The 23,890-nt window shown below is 41.8% G+C and overlaps 1 protein-coding gene across 1 annotated transcript in view; it reads left to right on the top strand.

Annotated features, from left to right (window-relative positions):
* Positions 1–22,885, top strand: part of LOC126235657 (cytochrome P450 9e2-like) — a 77,823-nt gene extending 54,938 nt beyond the window's left edge. Inside the window, exons 6-8 of the mRNA XM_049944372.1 lie at positions 8,291–8,512; positions 15,442–15,705; positions 22,395–22,885. Of these exons, the coding sequence (XP_049800329.1) occupies positions 8,291–8,512; positions 15,442–15,705; positions 22,395–22,561 (653 nt within the window). The 3' untranslated portion in view covers positions 22,562–22,885. The remainder of the gene's footprint in view (positions 1–8,290; positions 8,513–15,441; positions 15,706–22,394) is intronic.
* Positions 22,886–23,890: the final 1,005 nt, after the last annotated feature.

Below are 23,890 nucleotides of genomic sequence, written 5' to 3' on the forward strand. Positions count from 1 at the left end.
AGTTTCGTGCACGGCTTAGGAAACATCACGCAAGAATAACATAAGTAGGTGGTACCCACAGTTCGCGAAAACCAGAAGAATTTTGATGGGGAGTCCTGGTCGACCTCGTGGTGTGTCTGACGAAAACGTTGACAGAGTACTCGAGGCGTCTCACCGAAATCCTCACAAGTCACTGACGAAAGCAAGCAGTAAATTGTTAAACTAAATGATCATGGCGTGGAAGACGTAGGATAAAGGCTGTTGGTTTTAGCCGTACAAGTGGGATTCGTACAGGCCCTTACACCAGCAGACAAAGTGAAAAGGCGGGACTCTTATGAAGAGCGGCAGTTCTGTAGAAACAGCGGTCTTCTCCGATGAAGCAGCTTGCTATATAAGAGGCAAGGTAAACGCACACATGTCCGTATCCCGGTAAACGAGAAATCGCTTATCCTGATTCAGTATCAGCGTGACTTTCCAAAAGTGGATCTGTTACTGTGCAGTTTGGCACGACAAAGAGCACAGAACACGATGATGTGTAACACATCTCGAGACATATTTCTTGGTTGTTATCTCAGCTGAACATCAGTTATGATGAATACATTTTGCAACTAGACGGTGCTCGGCCCCATTTTCACAGTAATGTACGAGAGCTTCTTAATAGTGCTCTGCGCCAATGCTGGACCGGACGTGCTGCGAGAGTAGACAACAACCTTCTCTACTGGCCGCCACGTTCACTGAATTGAGCACCCTGCGATTTCTTTGTGTGGGGGTTTGTGAGAGACGGTGTTTATGTACTGCCAATGCTTGTGTCCCTTGGGGAAGTATATGATGCACTGCTCACCGTAAGGGGGCACATGCTACACCGAGTGTGGGAATAATTTTGTTACTGTGCAGATGTGTGTCATGTGACCGAGGGTGCACATATTAAAGGAGTGAGATCAATGCGTGTGAAAGTTGGACGCTTGCCGCTGCATATACTGTAAAGTTTGCCCATATCAAATAATAAATCGATTTACTATTAGCATTTAAAATCGTATAATTCACTTGTAATCATGTGTTTGAGTTAGCACCTAGCTGTGGGCAAAGGGTGCACTGAAATTGACTGAAATAAAACACTGACTCACTGACTCACACACACACACACACACACACACACACACCTACTTCGGCTAGTCACCCCAGGCAGCACTGTGCGTCAGGGGCCTAACCGGAGTGGAGATGATGGGGTGTGCCGGAAGGCACAGTAACGACGACAGGGGCGAGCAGTGTGAGAAGCTACTCACATGACGGCGTCGATGGGGGCAGACCGAGAACGACCGCGTAGCTAACTGCCCTGATATTGAGCACAGGGCTCTGACAATAGAAAACTATACAACGGGGTGCTAGCGGCTGTATGTTCGAGACCAACAGCTTTAGCCGTATATCTGAACAATATGTCCAACCTTCTGAGGTTGTAATGCACATTATTTTAGGGCTGAATAGATGGTAGAATTCAAGTTACCCAAAAACCATTGAAAATTACTGAATACAGTCAAAAACTTCAAATAAAAGTAAAGTTGTCTTCGACATGAAGATTGGTTTGAACTCCTTATTAGGAGCGGTATGCGTTCGGCTTCCTCTGATTTAAGCAATTTCTATTCGAAAGGTTACTGAAAAAAATATCCCTTACGCTCTAAAAACAGGAAAGAAAAATTATCCGATACGATGAGGAGCGGCAGAAATACTTGGTCGCAATGTTCAGCATACTTACCCCACCTTGATTCCACATGTTGCGGGTGGGTCAAACACACAGAACATCGGCAGTGCACCGCAGTGAGTGGTGAAGTGGAGGGCTGAATTAAGGGGGCACGCCGGCCGCCAGGGGGCCACTGCGGGGGCGCTTCAGGGCACCTAATGTCCGATAAAGATGGCCACGGCTGTCCTCAGAATAATGCAGACAGGATTTTAAACGCCCAGTTCATTATAACAAACAAAAAGCAGCCTCATACGATATCTGTAAATGTTTTGTAACAAAACATTGTTTCTGACTCAAAAACTTATGTATGGTTTCACCCGAAAGGCAATAATAATAATAATTTTAAATTGGAGAAGTTAAATATAAGCGTATCAGTTATTCTAAAAATATTTCCCAGAAAATTATGTTATTTTCAGAATTCGGTCTCATGATCAACATATTTTTTCAGTCTTACTTTTCCGGTTTTGGAACTTTTTATAGTTTGTAAAAAATTGTCTTCATGTATTGTCTTTGTTTTTCGGCCTATTCTCCGCAGTTACAGATATACAGGTTATACGGGTTAATTACCGAGTTTTCCGACTATAATACAAGTCTTGTTAAGACCAGATGCGTTTCATTTTATTATTTTCTTCAAATGAAACACATTTTTGTCAAAGCGCTTACATGCCATTTTTCGACGGGAAATGAATGGGTGACAGGTCTGCGATACTCTATATACACGGACAATTGCGATTGTTCAAGAGTCCTGCAATAGATTCTTGTCTTACCGCAATCTATGCAAGAAATTTTAATAGCATTTTAAGTCTGTTAGTGGTTCAATATACATACGTCCATTACACATCAACAAAAACAGGGATATTTTAATTTGGTGGCAAAATACGAAATCCTTATTGGGAGATGTATATTCACATCGAAAACTTAGGATGTACTCAAACCCTTATTACTGCTGAGATTAGTTATATAAATGCCAATATTACTGGTTTTTTTTGTTTTTTTTTTATTTTTTTTTTAATGTCTTGAAAGTCACGAACATACTGATAGCTCAGTTAAATTCTTTACAATAATGACAAATGTTGAAACTACACTGTCGTAACAAATTGCAGCAAACCGCTTATGCAGATAATTGTAAGAAAATATGATTCACAATGGTATGTGAGAAGGAAACGAGAACTGATGTCAACTGTCACCCCAAATGCCCATTACTGTGAAGATGTACAACCACTGGACCACTGGATCAGTGCGTTTCTGACAGCATTCGTAACGGCTCGTTTACAAAATTTCGTTAAAAAATACAAAGGAAGCATTTTGACGAGCCTCTCTGGTGCGTGAGGGGACAGCTGTTGTTGAAACTTCCTGGCAGATTAAAACTGTGTGCCCGACCGAGACTCGAACTCGGGACCTTTGCCTTTCGCGGGCAAGTGCTCTACCAACTGAGCTACCGAAGCTCGACTCACGCCCGGTACTCACAGCTTTACTTCTGCCAGTACCTCGTCTCCTACCTTCCAAACTTTACAGAAGCTCTCCTGCGAACCTTGCAGAACTAGCACTCCTGGAAGAAAGGAGCTCAGTTGGTAGAGCACTTGCCCGCGAAAGGCAAAGGTCCCGAGTTCGAGTCTCGGTCGGGCACACAGTTTTAATCTGCCAGGAAGTTTCATATCAGCGCACACTCCGCTGCAGAGTGACAATCTCATTCTGGAAACATCCCCCAGGCTGTGGCTAAGCCATGTCTCCGCAATATCCTTTCTTTCAGGAGTGCTAGTTCTGCAAGGTTCGCAGGAGAGCTTCTGTAAAGTTTGGAAGGTAGGAGACGAGGTACTGGCAGAAGTAAAGCTGTGAGTACCGGGCGTGAGTCGTGCTTCGGTAGCTCAGTTGGTAGAGCACTTGCCCGCGAAAGGCAAAGGTCCCGAGTTCGAGTCTCGGTCAGGCACACACAGTTTTAATGTGCCAGGAAGTTTCATATCAGCGCACACTCCGCTGCAGAGTGAAAATCTCATTCTGGAGCTGTTGTTGGTCTTCACGCCAGGTCTCTCCAGGAACTACGTCTTGCCTTGATGCAGAGAGAGAGAGGTGGTGGAGGGAAAGAAACAGTCGCTGAATAACGGAGTAAGTCAGTGTTCTTAGACCTACAATTGTGAGAAAGTCACATTGCTGTTTGTCCTCCTGCGGAAGCTATCCAAATGAGAGTTGCAATTGAAGGTGTGAAATCTGTGCCGAGTGAGGCGAGACAAAGAACTATGCGTCAATGATGTTGGTGTAAGAGTGAAACGACATTGATCTTCATGAGAACAGAAGTGTTTGTCTAACTGTAGTCATAAACGGAATGGTATTCAAAGTGGACGATATCTCAACTGTCAGATAACTTTCCTCAGATTTATGGCAGTGCTCTTTGGGCATAGAAACATCTTTCTGAAAATCACAAAATTTAACGTATAAATACTCTGTACTCCCATTTTCGTAAAGATGCAGAAGGAGGAAGTCCCATTAAACAGAATCGCAACAGGTGACGAGATATGTGTTTTTCATACCAAGGAAGAAACGATTTTTCGATACCTCAGCTGTCGGACAATTTACGCGGATTTATCGGAAAGCTCTTTGGGTTCAAAATGTCCTCTCTGCCACACTCTGCCCCTCAAGAACAGGGGGGTTTTGCTTCAGTGCGAATGGGACCCATCTGAACATGTGCCCTCAGCCCAGATTTGGCAACAAGAGATTTGTACCTCCTCATGACTATGTAGAGACGTAATACAAATACGTTCTTTTAAGATTTTTCTAATAAATTTGCTTCAACTATTCAATTATTTAGTAGAGCTCATTGCAGACTTCATTCCGAGTAGTCCTCGTATTAACGATTTTGATCAGAAACCGTCCTGGTTATTTACGCCGAGGAATTGCCAGAAAAAGTGGATCAGTATTTAGTCACAGCCGGACACGTTATGAGGCTGAATTGTCTACGACTGTCAACTACCTTTAAACGTGGAGAAAGATTAAGTTGCGCAATTTACGAAACGGATAACCGTAATATCTCCAGCTTTAGGATTATTGAGTTACAAATAAAGTAGGTTAATTTTGAAAAATATTACTGCCAGCAGAAGGGGCAAGGGACTGTAGTGAATAATTATATTGGATCAGCCATGGTTACAGAAAATGTTTGCAGATTAGAAGGAATGAAATATGGAACCCGAATGCCAACAACGGGAGCCAAATTAGAAAAGGCAAGCACCACTTTCGGATCAGGCATCTGGCTTGTTCCGACTAGCAGTACGAGGAGCGATCTGTGATCGTGGCACACGTGATCCGCATGTCGACGGTTCCTCCAGCCGTTATTGCCAGTAGTAGACGAATCCTGATGATGGCCTACTTCGTTATTCAAGCAGCTCCTCATTCGGTCTCACAAGGGATGAGTAGACCTTGTAACCTCACCCTCACTTATCGACCTTAATGACAGTGAAAAATTAAACGGCGTGTACCTAATGAAAATTTGGGAAAAGCAATCGTCACCGAAGTTAATGTGTCGGTAAAGAGGGAGGAAAGGGTTACATCTAAATGAAAGGAAAAATTCAAATGAAACTGGTGGAAATTAATTTTGAAAAGGGGTAAAATTAATAAAGAAAGTAAATGTGCGGCCGTTACGTTAACAATTACCTAGCAGTAATTAGATATTTGAGATTTGGGGTAAATTACGGTCGCCAGTCCTATGGACAATTACTATAGTAACTGAAAAAGAAAGGTTATTACACATATAATTAGCACTAGAAGCGTGGCAACTGAAGGTTGACACGTGTAGTGTGAAAACTGAAAGTTTGTCAGAAGTAATAAATTTCGCTACACTCTGACTTAATTTAGCAAAAGAATTAATAAAACCGGAAAATTGAAAGTTAATTTAGTGACTGAAATTAATAGTGAGCTTTGTTTCTGAAGTACATCGAAATTTAGTAAAATACAGTTAGTCTTGGGCTACCTCAACAATCATTTCAAAAGCTACTTGAATCTACGCAATTTAGAAATAAGAGATTTAACTTTGAACTTGACTTAAATGATTCTGAACAATTAACAATAGTAAAATTTAGTACGTACCAAGGTGAGCTGCAGTCACAGGTAAGCTAAAATACGGTAACAAAACTCGCACTCTTAATTTGTGCTAGTGTAATCTAAATATTGTAGCCAGCTATTAATACCTTAACTGAACTTTGAAATTAAAGCAGTGAAATGGAATGATATTACTTTAATGCTGGCGTCTGAATTTCAACGACACTCGGGTTCATTTCGGAAAAGGAAGGGACCCTGCTTGGTAATGCAATTGGGACAATGAGCAACAAAGGTTCATTCTAAGTTGCTGTAATTTTGTGATGCAACAATTTTAAAAGCTGAGGTCTGCCATACAGTTCTAAAACTTTACGTGCTTCCAGTCTTCCTTGTTGGTTGATTGAAGGTTTGCAGTCGTCGGTCGAGCAGGTGACGACAGTCACTCATTGTAGGCCGTCGCTGTTGCAGAAGCTGGATGTTGGCGCGCCTTCTTCTCGACACGGTCACCAGGCGAAACGGGCTCTTGATGTGCGCCAGCTAATGCTTCCCGTCCGCGACACCGTGTCAGAAAGTATCATAGCAATTCGAGCGCAATTACATGCTGCCCAACCCCGAAAGCGCGGCAACTCGCGGGAGCGTCACACAACACACACCTGCTCCACTGTACTACTCCAGCCAGACTCCCTCTGCCCGCGCTCCATGCGGCAGAGTTAACACTACCAAAGTTCTTAAACACTTTGGTTCTCCACACGACCTATCGATGTAATCGTTCGATAGCCTAGTTTTCCCTAGGCAAGACCCAGCGTAAAAATACAAATAATCTTTACACAACAAACCAATTATACATCGACATAAATGCATATATATACAAATAGTAAAACAATTACAATATACAAAGACACAGAAACGTCTTGTCTTCAGGTAACAAAATAAGGAAAACGATTTATAGTACAATAGATCGAAATAGGAGGATATGCATTGCCGGCGTTACAACCTGTTCCTGAACTCTTTACTCCATAAAAAATCTGGGGAGTTACCGGGAATCCCTCTGGGTCTCTGTACCGGAGGCTCCGAAGCTAAGAAGCAAGCGGAATTTAAGCTAGAAAAGTTAAGTTTCTCAGAGGAGTCAGAGATTGTAGCGGACTGCGTTATATCAGCAATGAAGACATAAGAAGACAGTAGAAGAAATAGAATAATAGCCGGCCGCGGTGGTCTCGCGGTTCTAGGCGCGCAGTCCGGAACCGTGCGACTGCTACGGTCGCAGGTTCGAATCCTGCATCGGGCATGGATGTGTGTGATGTCCTTAGGTTAGTTAGGTTTAAGTAGTTCTAAGTTCTAGGGGACTGATGACCACAGCAGTGCTCAGAGCCAGCCAAATAGAATAATACAGGGAATGGATAGTGCGTAACTGCCCAAAAAGGTATAATATTGACGGAAAAACTAATGGTTTTTGGAAAGACCAGTAAAGCGGTGAGCTGATGAATGGGAACAGGCTCCCAGGCCACAGCCATGATGATAATGATGATAAAAAGATTATTTTGATTACATATTCGTTGCAGGAAAGGGAAGAAGGAATAGTGTTTGGTAAATAGGTCCGAAGGCCTGACCCATACTCATTCAGATCTCCATTTTGTGGATGATTTATCCTGTCCCTATTCTCCTTGCTGCGATCTCTTTGTGTGCTCATATTTTCTGCGAAGCGGCATTCTTGAATCTTTTCAGTTTATTTAGTGTACCTGCCTCGTCTTTGCTGAAGACACTCTTTTCGTACCCCATCCTCATGTCCTTCCGAAGTAGCCTGAGGTTGTCCATTGAAGTTGCAGAATCTGGTACATTACGAGTCCTATAGGATTCCGATCGAAGTGATATCTTTAAAAAACATGTGAGCACTGGATCTGGGGAGGGACGAAAGTGACACCAAAGTCAACGACAAAGACAGCTGAATTCTTAGGAACAGACGTAGGCCGGCGTCTCTGCTCACGGAAGGAACACGCTGCACAGATGAGTGGTGTTTGAGTCCTTTGACGATCCAGAATGGCTCTGTTGGTCTGGGGCGTCCTTGAAGGCTGAATTTGTTCAGTCGGGACTCTACATGTAGTTTTCTGTTCGCGTGTCTGTTATCGATGAGAGGGCTTCCAAGCTTAGATTCCCATATGACAGACTATCACGACCAAGAGAGACATACGCTCTCACTCCATGACACATGGCGGCGAGATGTGCTTAACGAATAACTCTGCTGAATTTCGTAATCAGAAACTCTCGGCCACTGACTAGTACCGCTTTGCTGACTAACTCCCGCAGATGAAATGTCTTCCATCCTCGTGCATAAGCGAGATCGGCTACTGAGGTTAGTAAAATTAGTGACGTGGGCTAACGCATGCAGATTAGGACGCTGCTTAGCGTAACAACGAAAATTTCTGTGACAAAACACATTGTCGCTGTTTTATATCTTTTAAAGAGTAGAAAGGGAACTGCCTTAGTTTTGTTATTCTATTTTGAACCAGCGGAGTAAAAGACTTTAACATTTAGTCTTTTGTTTCTCCCACGGCACAGGTCTGACCAACGACGATATTGCGGCACAGGCAATACTGTTCTTCTTTGGCGGTTTCGATACGGTGTCGACGTTGATGACTTTCTGCAGCTACTTGCTGGCGACTCACGGGGACGTCCAGAGGAGATTGCAGCAGGAGGTGGATGACGTCATGAAGAAGAATCGCGGCCAACCCGACTACGAACAGGTCATGGCCTGCCAGTACCTCGACATGGTCATCTCCGGTAAGCTTTAACTCTGTTTTGAGGAGATATGGAAGAAAATTTAATACGCTGCTCATATACTTCGCTGGACATTTTCTACAATTCAGCTTGAACCAAGTGAGGCGTTGACACAGAGAAAGGAGTAAATCATGAAAAGCATATTATGCGGAGAAGCAAGAAAAGATTTTTACACTATGAAACACGAAGTTGTATTTACAAAACAATTACAGAAAGTCTAAATTAACTTTAAAAAAATATTTACAGCAAGCTGTCACATTTGTATAAGAAATATAATCATGGTGTAGAAAGACTGCGGTAAAATGCATGATATTTGATGTCCATGTAGTCCAACGTCGCCAGGAGGTCCTTTCTTAGCATCACTGATGATTGGCTTTTTCCCAGCTGGTCATAGAGAACGAACTGCAGAGCTGCTCTTGACAGATTTGCCTTGTATCAAGACGTTATGCTCCCTCCACGGTTCCATTTCATTGGACGAATCTTCTATTTCTATGATGGGTAGCTTGTCCTTAAAAATTCTAGTCCAGGAAGCAGAACTGACCTTCGCTGGTACTGTATGCAATAATGTACCGCATACCGAGGCACCGTCCATAATTTCAGAATTTCAATTCTACAATACTGTAATGTCAATGTGCTTCTGTAAGTAACCAACTTTAATTCTTGTTATATTGACGGATGAGATTGTTTTTTTAAACATGCTATGACATTTCAAAGTATTGTTCTGACCTAACAGCGACATTGTTCTCTAAAAAACAGAATCACAAAATTCGAATTCGTTTCACATTAAAACAAACATATTTGAATTAATTTAGTAAAACTTTATTCTGGCGCTTATTTCTTAACAAAAATAACGTAATATTATTTTTGTCATTCTCTGATTTATAAAATCGTTCACTACATACACACATTTTAAAAAATAAGCCTGAGTGTAACAAAACAATGTAAAAAAACAGAGTGTAATTCAAATCCGAGATAAACAATTCTTTGAAAGAGGCTACTATTACTACAAATGCATATAAACAACTGGCAACTGATGTTATAGCACCAAATATTTTTTTGGCGGCACAAATTATCGAAAATAAATAATATATCACGCCATACACCGAAGTTTTAGTACAGTCCATACGAAAAATATGTGAGAAGTTTAGGGATCTATGTTTTCGAGTCGAATTTATACGACACACGTGACATGTAAAACACGGTAGATGGCTTTTATATGTAGATATAAGTAAGTAAACTAATGGGTTACACAAATCACACAATTAACCCGTTTTGTCTCACCTTCTACACTGGCATGCTGAACACTAAAAGTAGTAGATAGATGGGGTTCTCACCCCAATTTTGATATCAGATTTATCTGCAAATTAATTAAACTGATCAATAATCACACCCCGTCCCCCGACCACGCCCCTCCAGTTGATGTCCCCTGTTTTTCTCAGCCTGTACATGAGCGCCAACCCCTTCCCCCTCTCAACCCTCCCCCTCGCCCAACCTAACCTGTTGCCGGGAATTTCGAATTTTGGCGGGAATTTCTTTGGTCCAGGTCTGTTCTGACATCCCACCCCAGATCCCAACCAGGAACTGAGGGGAAATTAAGAATGGCAGTGCCGTTTCCAGGACTCGAACCCTGATTCTACTAGACGGAATGCCCAAGTTTCCCCCTCCCCCCCCCCCCCCCCCACACACACACACAGAGATGGAAACTGTCCAGATGCGGGAGCGGAAGTTTAGAATAGTGTACTTCATTTCTTTTGGGGTGGGAAACTGACACAGAGATCGACACTAATGATAAAGATCAGGTCTAATTACACAACCATATGCACAGCACTACACAAAAACGGCATAAAATTTTAATACAACTCAAAAATAGGCGATGCCATACAACTGGTGTTATGCTGCTGGGAAAAAATTTCGCAGTACCACTCGAAATTAATGATAGACACACTAAAACTTTACTCTTCACCTACAAGCTGGCAGGAAAAAAGGCGGTGGTGTAAGGTACTATTTTATTCGTTTTGGGGGGAAATATTTTGAACTGACGAGATGCTCGTGTTGGATAGGGAGGAGTTTAAAAAGTGTATTATCTGTAACATACAGTATCTATCGTTGTTTGATGTCAGAGTTCACTGCAGATGCTTACTCAGAAACCCTCCTACAGCACAGTTAACTGAAGCCAAAACACGATACCACAACTGATGGAAAAAACCGCATCTAATTACACGTCGAAATTGTAGTGAAAAAAACAGCACTCGTAATAAATTGGTCGAAATGCAGCACATGTACTGGGGAAAACATCGTCCTAAAACACGGGAAAAGGAGCAGTAGTTGAATGTGCGTTCTCCTCGATGTAAAAAGGGCCGAAACTCGAGGCCTTCTCCCCTCCCTCCCTCCCTCCCTCCATCCATCTACAGGGAGGACGCAGACTTTTTCAAATGGCCAGTTACTCCGCCGACCGCATCGCGAAACGTGCTGACTGCTGTCCACCTTGAGGCCATGGTCCTTTGCCGACAGAAAAGCAGGCAGAGTTAACTAAACAATAGGAGATAAAAGGACGGCTGACCCAAGTGCAACTTGTTCGTCTAAAGTACGGTGACACAGCCGCCCCTAACGGTTAGCGGGAGCACCTGCGGTGGCGACCTGACACACACTAGGCAAGCCCCCAACGCTTCCAATAGGCCTCTCGTTCTGTGATGGAAAACACTTTCATTTAATGTGAACAACTCTTTCTTGCAACCCGTTAGAAGCATTTTCGGATAGACCAGACCCCTCTGGAACAACAACGAAATTCTGGAGAACAGTCCAGATGGGCCACAGCACTCGGCTTTCCACCATGTGGCCACTGCCTTAAGGCGACGCCAGCACAATGGCGTGTATAATCAACTAAACGATAGGAGATAAAAGGATGGCCACCTCAAGTGCAACTTGTTCATCTAAAATACAGCGACAAAGCACCCAAACACCACTTGCTGGACTGAAAGTGGCTGTGTCTGGCGACCACCCACAGCAGACATGTCCCCCCCCCCCCCCTATTCCCTCACCCCCCCTGCAGCAGCTCGCTGTGCTGGAGAACAGTTGTATTTGACATTGACGCATCTGTAATCAAGCATATTAAAAAAAGGAAAAAACAATTGAGACGATAATAAATGTCCTCTTTCCACGAAAATGGGCGCAGTTCATTTACTTTTTGTTTTATGAGCTTTTACATTTAACTACAGGATACAATAATCATCATATGTAGGTAAGAAAAGGTGGTCGCTACGCTTTCAGCTACCTAGTTTCAACTAATTTTCAAGGTCATCCAGGCACTCACTTCCACATCCGAAATATATGCACACAGATCGTTGTATATGGGAATTGTCTTAGGGTTTTTGGTATGCTAGCAAATAAGGCACGTAAATATCCTCGTACAAAGTCTTTATTAACTTTTGCATATGCATTTACACACAGAAAACAACTCTTTCCTTATTTTTGCTAGGTGTAGTTTTAATAAAGTCGAATTTACTTTTTAACTTATTACTGAAATCCACATCTGAATCATCTATTTCTTCCTCCAACCAGTAGTGTGACAAATACATAGGAGTTATATACTCAAATTCTAATACATATCTAATTTTCGTCCTGTAAAATACTTGTTTTAGGGCTTTAACTATTAGCTCAGCTCCTTCCTGCAGTCCGTCTAGGCAAGATCATCCGGGGATTTTAATTTTACCTCGTATCTCATCGATGACGCTATTGTTAAGGCGTTCTTCGTCTTCCTGTGTGTATGTCAGCAACTCTTCTGCTCCACATTGTTGTGGGATTTCTGTATAGAACAATAAGTTCACAACTTTTTCGAATGATTGATCATTAAATGTAGTTATTCTATCAGTTTTAAACTCAGCAAATAACTGTTCTGTTGCTAGGTGGACAACGTCCAGCTCGCCACACTTAGATAGAATATAACCATCCTTTTTAAGCCGATCCAAATGGGAAGAGAGCTTAATAAACATATTTTTTCGAGTGTCCTTTAACGTAGTAAACGTTCTCGATTCCTCCGATTTCAGCCAGTACACCGACAAGTGACCAGTTTCCATTGCTGTTTATTGTAAATGCCAATATTTTGTATTCTCCCTCCGTAGTCAGATTTTTCCGTACAGTGTGTTTAAATCCGTATGTAAACCTGGTCATGTGCCCATTTCAGTAGCAGTTACCGGTGTCGTGGCGTTAACATTGGCACGTGCGTGGGTCGTCATTCGGAGTTGCCGGTGCACTGCCTGTTCGGACACACTTGTATTCTGCCCAGCATTGGAATCCAGCATTAGTTAAGCCACAATTCGCCGCCTGCCCTTTTCTACCAGTGTGCTCGGCCTACGATGTCTGTATTAGCGGGTGGACGCCTAACCCCACGACCTCCGGACTTAGTCTGGCCGTGGTTCCTCCACTTGTTGAAGACACTCACCACAGCACTGCTCGAACACCCGGCAAGTCTGTGCAGTTTCCGAGATGGTCGTGCCGAGCCTCCGGGCCCTCACAATCTGGCCTCAGTCAAACTCACATAAATCGCTTATCTTCTCATCCTACACACGAACAGCACGCTCACTGATACGAAACGCGCCTGTGTGTGTCTGACCAGTAGTCATGCCTCGCCAGCTGACGCTGCTGTCGCCTGGACGGATTTATGTCGACAGCAGGTCGGTGCTCACAATGCTCTGACTGATCATCAATGTGTGTGTGTATGTATATATATTGACCATGTCTGTCCAAATATCCATTCGAGTATTTTGTGAAAATATGAAGTAAACGGGTCAAGAACTTTTCGAAATTTTGGCAACAACGTTTACCATTCATATATTACACATTTATTTATATTTGATATATATTAAGAAAGTGTCAAGAAAGGCTGTTTGAATGCCGTTATCGTATGGTGTAAAAATTTGAAGTAAATCAGTCAAGAACTTTTGAAGATCTTTACTAGTAACGTTTCCGAGTTACATATTACACATTTATTTGTATATTATATACATTAAAAGATATCTTTCAAGATTTTTGCCAGTAACGTGTCCCCTTTAAATAGTATATATATATTTAATTACCATCTATATCAAATTATGTAGTCAGTCCAAAAGTTTATTGAGTCTTGTGTAGAAACTGAAAGTAAATTGTTCGCGAATATTTCGAAATTTTTGGTAACAACGTTAAACAGGCTTGTTGTTGTTGTTGTGGTCTTCAGTCCGGAGACTGGTTTGATTCAGCTCTCCATGCTACTCTATCCTGTGCAAGTTTCTTCATCTCCCAGTACCTACTGAAACCTACATTCTTCTGAATCTGCTTAGTGTATTCACATCTTGGTCTCCCTCTACGCTCTTTACCCACCACGCTGCCCTCCAATCCTAAATTTGTGATCCCTTGATGCCTCAGAACATGTCCTACCAACCGGTCCCTTCTTCTCGTCAAGTTGTGCCACAAAGCAAGGGGAAACTACAGCCGTAGTTGGCTCTGAGCACTATGGGACTTAACATCTATGGTCATCAGTCCCCTAGAACTTAGAACTACTTAAACCTAACTAACCTAAGGACATCACACAACACCCAGCCATCACGAGGCAGTGAAAATCCCTGACCCCGCCGGGAATCGAACCCGGGAACCCGGGCGTGGGAAGCGAGAACGCTACCGCACGACCAAGCCGTAGTTTTTTCCGGGGCCGTGCAGCTTTACTAAACAGGCTTGTATTGATATAATAGAACATTTTTTTAAATGTATACTTATGTACCGTGTGTAACTAAATCGGTCAAGAACTCATCGATATTTTTGCCAGTAATGTAGCCTCTATGTATATATGTACCATCGGTATTTAAAAATATGTAACCTACGTCTGTCCAAACGTTTATTACAGTATTGTGTAAAACTCCGAAGTAAATTGGTCAACCACTTTTCGAGATTATTGGTAGAAACGTTAACCAAGGCCCAGTCTTCATATTGAATTCCAGATACATTAAATTAATATAAGCGAATAATAATAATATACAAATAGTAATATTCACTTAAGACTTTTGTGTACATTCCAAGCTTTAACAGTCTGAAATATTGACAGCAGAGTTGAAATTCATATTATGCAGGACTATTGTGGAGTTATATCGTTAACTATCAACCTGCCCTGGCATAATATGGTTGTCACTAACTGTAAGTGGGGACTTATGACCACAGCAGTTGAGTCCCATAGTGCTCAGAGCCATTTGAAGCATTTTTTTTTTTGAACTGTAAGTATCTATGGGCAGACCAGTTGTTTATAGTACATAGTAATGTACACAAACCTTCTAGAGCATTAATCTATCTGTCATTTAGTACTGCATCATTCACCTACAGTAGCACTAATATTATCTTCCACATAGAGACAGAGAAACGTGACGATTACTTCAATTTATAATGTGTACAGACATACATAAAACTTGCTCATGAAAACCTTATCAGTAGTTGCTGAGATCAGTCTTCACATGCAGACAGAAAAAAGCGCTGGAGTAATTTAGTTTGTAGTGTGTAAAGGTTCTGGACCAGCTTGGTGGCTGCTTGGAGTTGTGGCGGCTGTTCACAGTTTCCCCCGCCAGATGCCGCCTCCTCAAGAGCTCACCAGCTCATAGCTTTCGTCAGTGCCCCTAGACGTCACTCCGGGCACCAGTTAACTGTGGAACAGATAACAATGGATAAATTGCACACATATCGTTTCTATTAGAAATAATTTGTATGTGCAAACCTTCCTCGTGAATCAGCCTACCTATTAGTGTAAACACTATCAAAATATATATAGCAGTTCCTTAGATTAGCCACAGCACAGAGAAAGAAAAACGAGTCGTGGGACTTTGATGTACAATATGGACATACAGTTAATATGGATGCTGGCTAAAAGCGCAAACTGCCCGTTTGATTTGACAAAGGCAGCGCTGTTTTCCTGTTCGCAGAAACGCTACGGATGTACAGTCCCGGTTCGACGCTAGACCGGGTGTGCGTGCGCCCCTACCGGCTGCCGGACACGGAGGCCTGCCGAGGCGTCCAGGTGAGGGCAGGCGAGATCGTCGGCATTCCCGTGCACTGCATCCACCACGACGCCAGGTACCATCCTCACCCAGAAACCTTCGACCCGGAACGCTTCAGTCCAGAGAACAAGCACCGCATCAAGCCCTTTACATTCCTGCCCTTCGGATCAGGACCTCGTGTATGTATCGGTAAGCAAAGTCGTGTATTTTGAAAATTACTACTTCACCACTCTCTTCGTTTAAGGGGTAGGTGAGTCGTCTGTTCCGGTCACAGAGACCGTTGTTAATAGCATTTCCTTGGTCTTCCGCTGTCTGTTTTAGCATTTGGTCCAAGTGAAAATTTTGTTTTTTTCCTTGCTGTTAAAGTCAGAATCAGAAGTTGGTCCCTCAAAGTCCGCTAACCAAGATTTATTGGACTGAGTAGGGCCACACCGGAGACGAAAGAATTTGTAGCGTGCAGCCGCCACATTCACACTGTCACGGAAGTGGCAGTTCAAAGCATCAGCCACGTCGTCGTAAGTTTTAGTTTCTGGGCGGGTGCTGGGAAACAGTTTGACGAGCTCACGGTACAACACAGCACTCGTGTTGGCAATGAAAAAGGCAAGCCGCTCTGTACCTGGTACGTTGTAAGCTGTGAAGTGTGCCTCGAGCTGGGCGACGTATTCTGGCCAGCGTTCAACGTCAGGATTGAAGCCACGAAGCGGCGGCGCCGTCGGCGACGGCGTCGGTACAGGCGGTGGCGTCGGAAGCGGCGAAGCAGCCACAGTTTGTAGCGTGACCAGTCCATTGGTGGCAGCAAGCAGCTGCGCATTTGCTGAGCCTGACAACGTACGAGATCGGACAGCGAAGCCTGTTCCTGTGGCGAAGCCACGGTTTACACAAACGAAAGTTTTATAGCGAAAGGTGGGAGAGGCCACACTGCGCTATCACGAAATTATGAATCTCAATAAGAGTCTCACAGAAGATTAACACTAATAGCAAAATAATAAAAAAATAATTTTTTTTCTGTTGAAGTAATAGGCATCGTGGTTGCGTGACTTCAAGTCATTTATCATTCAGCAAAATTTTGTATTTGTGTAGCATTTTGTGGGGATTTGCATTCTAAGACTCTCTTAAAGTTAGAGATTGGCAGCATGTCGTGGTCCATTTTACAAATTTTCTGAGGTAATTGGTTTGCTGTAGTGAAAATTATGGAATTTTTTTTTATTACAGTCAGTGCACTTTGCATACCTTTGGATACTCCTACGTCACTGTCGACAGTTCTCCGTGTTGGCAGCACAGATGAATAAATCGTGAGTTCTTGTCAGAAGACCCCCTACATCCAAATATCCTCGCGTCACATCATTTCGCTCAGTGGGCTGTTTACCAGAAATAGGGGATGACTTCGACAGTGCTGACACCCGACCACATTCGGTCCAAATTTCTTTTCTAGACAGCTCCACGAGGTCTACGTCACCTCTGCTTCTGTTAGTTATTAAGTATCAGCTTCAGGCCAATGGTAGGTAAATAGATAGAAACTGTACCATGGTGTCAGGAAATATAAGGAATATTCTGGTGGTAGAAAGAAATATAACATCTTACATCGGGCTCTAAATACGTAGCGGCTGAGGTACACTCGTTTATATCGTTACCTTTCGTTTCTGTAAGATGTTTCATGAGCCCCCAAGTATATGTATATCCTTACAGCCACTTCTTTCCTGTGTAAAATATTTACATGTGTTGTTCAACATTGGTGTCAAGTCCAAAGGTGCAGGTACCTTGTTCTCTTCCCATTTGAGTTTTGTTTTCTTATATAAACACTTATGTCAGTCAAATAAAATAAAGTAAGTTTTACAAATTCTAAACACGCGTTGTTTCAACGCGCTGAACAAAAACAGATACTATTAGAAATTTTGTCTGAAAAGTGGTCGTACTTGAAGTCAGTGTTGGCAACTTTTATTCTGTGACACACGATGGCAGTTACATGACTAACAAACGTGTATTCAGATCTCAACATTGTAGCGTACACCAAGAGTTACATGACTGAAAATGTGTCGTCATATCTCAGGATAGAACTAGGGCAGATTTCGAAAGGCTGTGGCTTGTGTGTCGGGCAAACTTTGCAACATAATGACGATGCAATACCTTCGTTAATTAATATTTCATACATTGTTACATTAAGCCGAAGGCCATTTTAAAATATAATTCACATTTATAATTTTTGGACTGGTTTTATATGCATACTAGCTTACCGACCGCTGTTTCGAACCCGTAGATTCTATGGCCTGCAGAGATTTTTGTTTTTCTTTTAATCGAATTTTTTTGTTTTTTACAAATTGCAACTTCTTCTTTCGATAGCAACTTTCATCCCCTAACAAATATTTCTTTATATCTAACTGAGAAGTGAAATACCAGATGTCATAAGTATCATAAGAAAAGCTTTACATTTTGTTTAATGTAACGAAATATTTTTTTAAAACTATTCGTCCCCTATGCACTCCGTTAGCGGTTGAATTTCCAGAAAAACTGAAACACGTATTTTTTATTTCTAACCGAGATGCCAAATACCAGTTGTCGTAGACGTAGGCTTAAGATCCTTTAGTAGCTCTTTCGTAATTATTTATTTTCAAAAAAATCTTTCATCGACTATTTTACCCCATAGCGGTTGAGTTCTCAAAAATGTTGAAACACATGTTCTTTATTTTCGAACTGAGAAACCCTTTGCTAGTTTTCGTACTTTTTTAACTTCAAAATTCCCTTAAGAGAGACATACTTTCAATACGCCTTTCATGCCCTATTTCACCTGCTAAGGAGTGGAATTGTGGACAATCCCTTCTTAAGCAATGCCTACAGTATAAGATCCACACACTCTCCAAACTTCAAGATTCTGTCCTTAGTGGTCTGGGTTGGGCGATGATATGTCAGTGATTCAGTCCGACCCTATTAGGGTCTTAGGGACTCAATTTCCAAAAACAGTGAAACACATATTTTTTTAAATTTGTAACCGTGTGGTCAGATACAAATGTTCGTAGATGTGACATAAAAAATACTTTACTAGTTCTTCAGTAATGATATATTTCCAAATAAAAGTTGTTACCCACTACTTCACTCCCATAGGGTTGAATTTCCAAAAATGGTTCAACACCTACTTCTTTATTTCTGACCTACTCGTAGGAACCAAATACCAGGTTTCATAGGTCTAACTTCAAAATTTCGTTAACAACGACATTTTTCAAAAGAACACTTCATCCCCTCCTTCGAGTTGGAATTTCGAAAAATCCCTTCATAAGCGACGCCTACAGTATAAAATCCACACCTTCGCCTAATTTCAAGTATCTATTCTTAGCTGTTCGGACTGGGCGATGATGTGTGTTATTCTGCTGGTCAGGACATTGCTTTCTTATATGTTGAGATTATAGTAACAGAAATATTAAAAAACAAAATTAACCTGATTGTACCCAGAATAAAAACTGCAATGCCATTATCATTATACGTATGAAACGATAGCATTTTTTTGTGGCTATGAATCTGAGGAAGTATTTCATTTAGGCTAGGTGTTGAAAAGTAATGAATGATTTCACATTTATGTTATAATTCTTATTAATTAAAACATTGCTTCTCGAGAGAAAAACTCAAATAATTTGGTATCTTCTATCAATCAAAAGAACTAAGTTACCTCAAAAGGCGGTTTAGAAGAAGTGAAACACCCACTTTCAATTTCATACTACAGGTTTGGAGAGTTTTGACTAACGAAACATTTCCCTCAAAACTTATTGCTTCTTACTATCGATAAGGAATGGAGACTTCCGTCATGATCTCAAAAAGAGAACCAAAAGTGATAGCTCGATTTGTAAGTTGACATCTGTGTAAGTAAATCTGCACACAGCGGCTGATAATAAAAGATACAAGAAAGTAATTCATTCATAAGCTGTAGTAAAAAGTGTGCGCAGTGCCACACCAAAATAACTTTTAAAGCATACTAACTATAGGTTAGAAAACCACAGAATTTATTAAACAACTATCAATCGTATGAGTGTTATTTATCTTTCGATATAGAAACTAACGTCACCATCAGAATTATATCACAAGCTGTAGAAGAACTAAGAAAAGGTTTACATATGGATTCTCCATATCCATTGCTTCAAAAATAATAGTTTACCATTCTCAAATCTCTTTGAATAAAGTGTCTCGATGCTCTTTTTGTGGACTCAGTGTTCGAGAAGGCATACCCGTCCAGTAGAGAGACATTTCCAGAATACATTCTTAATGCTCAGGCCTCACTTCCATGTGACCTGAGTATCTTCTTTCACTTCGTTCCACGGGTAATAGAGCCCACCGCTATCCTACACTCGTTCCCTGTTCGACTACAAAGCTACTACTTTCTCTTATCAGGTAATTGACGAGTTACGTGATCGCGGATACCATGTGCCGAATGTAGAAATAGTTTGGCGAACAGTCAAAATGACGGATGGTGGGGTCCCAGATAGCGATGGAGAAGTTTGCAAACGAAATTTTCCTTCACATTTTACAACTATGTACTCCACCTCCAGGTTGAACAGCCTTTCCAGGCCAACGTTGTATATCCCGTCACAGCGTACAATTGAAGCGGTCGGCGGAAGAACGTGTCAACCATGAGTTTAATAGGGATTATTCTGATCACAGTTAGGTGTTGCGTTTTCGAATACACCACATGCTGGTAACAACTAGTTCTATGTGTACCACAAGAAAATGCTGTCTACAATATAAATTTCCCTATCTTATTGTATTTATGTTCGTGTTTTTGTATTCAACCAAATATCTCGCAGTAAAGCAAAATATACTCTTGTCGGTTTGCAATTTCTTCGGGCAACCCGTTCAGTGTTAATCTGGCACCAAGGTCTGTTTCATTGCACGCGCTGATCGACAGAGACAGCTATTACTTTGTATTGTACACGACTGATGGCTAAGTTATGTTTTCTTTCTACCTACGAGTCGAGTTCTATTGTAGCAGGGCAGGCCATTTGTCATACCCTCAGATACAAAACCACCTATTTTTCAACTTCTTCTTATTCATTTCACCCATCAATTAGTTGGTCTACATTGCTTTTACCCTCTTCACAATTCCAAAGTTATCTGTTACAGTCCTTACTCCAGCAGCATCTTCATGTGACAGAACTAAAACGTTTTTTCCCCTACAGCATAACGAAGGTTTTTTTTCCACTTCTCATTCTTCTTTTGATGTCAGTCATCTTAACTTTATGTCGTACAATCTGCCCGCATCTTTCTCTCCAAATAACTGTTTTCTACGCGGCTCATTCTTGATTTCAATTTTTTACCGAGAGTAGTTAAAACGTACGAACGATTGTCTTTTCGCCTGTGTTAGGGATTCACACGGTTAACTTCTGCTGCTGTAGCATTTCCTATCACCGTGTTACAGAGCACTTTTTTTTGCCTGTTCCCTCAGCAGTTACAGTTCTCCTCATCTATCAGAACTCCTTAGGCTTTTATTTTTTCTATTCTGAGGCTCCTAAATACCAAATATTTCATTTCTGTTTTGTGTGTGAGGTGTACAGTTTCAGGTCCAACTTTATGTGTTCTTCAGGAGGTTTCCTCACAAGACATTCAGTATCTTCTCGATTTTGTGCTGGAACTACCAGGTGATAATCAGACAGCAAATTATGTAGGCTTATAGCTTTACTGATGTTGGACACAAGTTTGCCTACACTTCCTAGACAGTGTTTTAATGTTTCGCTATCACATTTTTCGAATAATTTTGGAGAAACGCAGCTACTTTGTCTTAGACCCTTGTTTTCTTGGAAGTGATACGAAAATCCTGTGAATGTCTTAATTTTACTCATATTATTTTTCTATAAGCTTTTTATGGCATTCGATGTATATTGTTTAGCTCCATTGCCGTCTACAGTTCGAATGTTGGTACACAATCATATACTTTTTAGATCGAGTAATACCAAGTGTAGGTATTTTACGTATCTAAAGCTTTTATGCTGGTTGATTAAGAATAAACAGTTTATTCACACAGGATTTTCCAACCCTAAATCCACCGTGGTGTTGAAGTTCTCTTATTTCTGCGTCAGTTCTTTCCGTCACGATTCTTTCATAAAGCCCATCTGACGGAGTAGTTGCACTCAGCTCTCAATAACTTCTTGCACACATACAAAGTTTCTGTCTCCTCCTTTCTATTCTGATAGTAACGGTTCTCCATATATACGTGTGGTATTTAGATTAACAGATCAACTGACTAACTAAAGGAGTGAATGTAAATATGTTCAGTAAAAAAAAAGTATACAGCAGTTTAAGACAGACAGAAGTGTAATAAGTAAGAAGTGTAACGACGCTAAATCGAAATACCAAACCTTAACTGTGAAGAGATGAAACTGGAAACAGCCATCGTAAGGGCAGATTCAGCACACAGAAACAGTCAAAATAAATTTCAGAGAATATAAAATCAAAGGTGTCAACATTAAATGTGCAAGGGGAATTTCACTGTCAAGTAGAAAGTGGAAAGAACACACTGAGGGCCTCTGCTAGGGGTTGCAATCGCTAGGTGTCTCTCCTTAAGAGTCGTGATACGAGTTTTCTTTGGTGTTTAGGAAGATATTACCAGTTTCAGTTTTAGAGATAAGAGTTAAACGCAATAAATGTTGGTCACTAGCTGGTACACGTGACAGTCAGTAACGGAATAGTTTTTTTCTTTTTTTTGTCAAAAACTGAACTTTCCTATTAAAAATGGCCGTCACGTGAAACATGTGATGAGCAGCAAATGTTTGTGCTGACACCAACACTGCTTTGGAAAAACGAAATCTCAGACATATACTAAAACAGTAGAGAAAATGTCCCTGATGGGCCTGTGTGTGTGTGTGTGTGTGTCTCCTGTATTTGACACTTTTAATTTTTTGCAGCCCAGAGGTTCGCGCTGATGGAGACCAAGGTGGTGCTGCTGTACCTGGTGTCCAGGTTCAGCTTCCACGTGGTCGCCAAGACGCCGGTGCCTCTGCAGATCCAGCCAAACAATCTTACACTCTCTATCAAGGGTGGCGCGTGGGTCGGCATTCGGCGAAGATCTTAAGGAAAAAGCTCCTACACTTCATCATACAGAAGAGTGAGAGGAAAGGAAATCTGATATTTCATTAAATTTTAGTGGCAGTCCCATCATATCTCATGTTCCGTATACATTATGTACGACGGAATGCACCGTACGAGCATTACCGTGTACGTCGAGTGCCGACTGTGTGCTGCGTAACGGTACACTCTCTCGTAAAACTGAAATAAATTGTGATAATGTCACCCAACTTTATAAAAATAAACAGGGGATGCTTCACAAGGAGACAGTAACCCAAATTGTACATGAGCATTAACTTCACAAACACGTTACTTTAGCGTAACAGGTTTCCTCCGAGTCCGCATCTCGTGGTCGTGCGGTAGCGTTCTCGCTTCCCACGCCCGGGTTCGATTCCCGGCGGGGTCAGGGATTTTCTCTGCCTCGTGATGACTGGGTGTTGTGTGCTGTCCTTAGGTTAGTTAGGTTTAAGTAGTTCTAAGTTCTAGGGGACTGATGACCATAGATGTTAAGTCCCATTGTGCTCAGAGCCATTTGTTTCCTCCGATCTGTTATTATTTTTATTTGTACCGAACATGTTGGGTATGCTTCATTCAAATCGAGCCTCTTCCATTGCATAGGTTGCTAACGCGCGGTTCTGCGGAGGCTTTTGGTTCTGTGCTAGCCGATTCGTAATCTGTTGACGGAATCGTTTATTGTCAGTAACTTTCAGCCGGATAGGGGAGGAGAGAAATTGGCATAGGGTTGCTGATAACATACACAACGAAAGCGTTGCGTTGGATTCCACATTTTACCGCAGTGTATCACGAAGTGATGAAATAGAACCCTTTTCGTAACCGGTCCGTCTGTTGGGACAACAAGCTCGATGGCCCCTTGAGTTTCTACAAAGTAGTTAAATAAGAATACAGAAACTTTAAACTGTGCTATCGGTGAACGGGAAAGAGTGCGGACTGTCATGATATCTGTTAAGCAATAACGGCTCATTTATAGGAGTAACTGATGTGTCGGCAGCTGGGCCAACACCTTGTAGATAGAGGTGGCTGAAAATGCACGCTAGACTAACGCAGACGGGCGTGAAGTACTGGAACAGGCTACGTAATTAATGCTATGAAGAAAAGTACGTAGCTGGATTAATACTTATCTTTAATCAATCATTTTGGTACATCGCTCTTGACGATACAAAGGAGACTTTAATTACAATCACTGTAAGGCTAATGGCGCCGTGCTAGTTCGTAGCCATTAACTTAGCTGAAGGCTATTCTGTCTCTCGGCTAATGAGAGAGGAATGCTTCGTACGTCTAGTCGCTAGCTATGTCGTCCGTACAACTGGGATGAGTT

The sequence above is a fragment of the Schistocerca nitens genome, chromosome 2 (assembly GCF_023898315.1).
Source record: "Schistocerca nitens isolate TAMUIC-IGC-003100 chromosome 2, iqSchNite1.1, whole genome shotgun sequence".
In the NCBI taxonomy this organism is placed as follows: Eukaryota; Metazoa; Arthropoda; class Insecta; order Orthoptera; family Acrididae; genus Schistocerca; species Schistocerca nitens.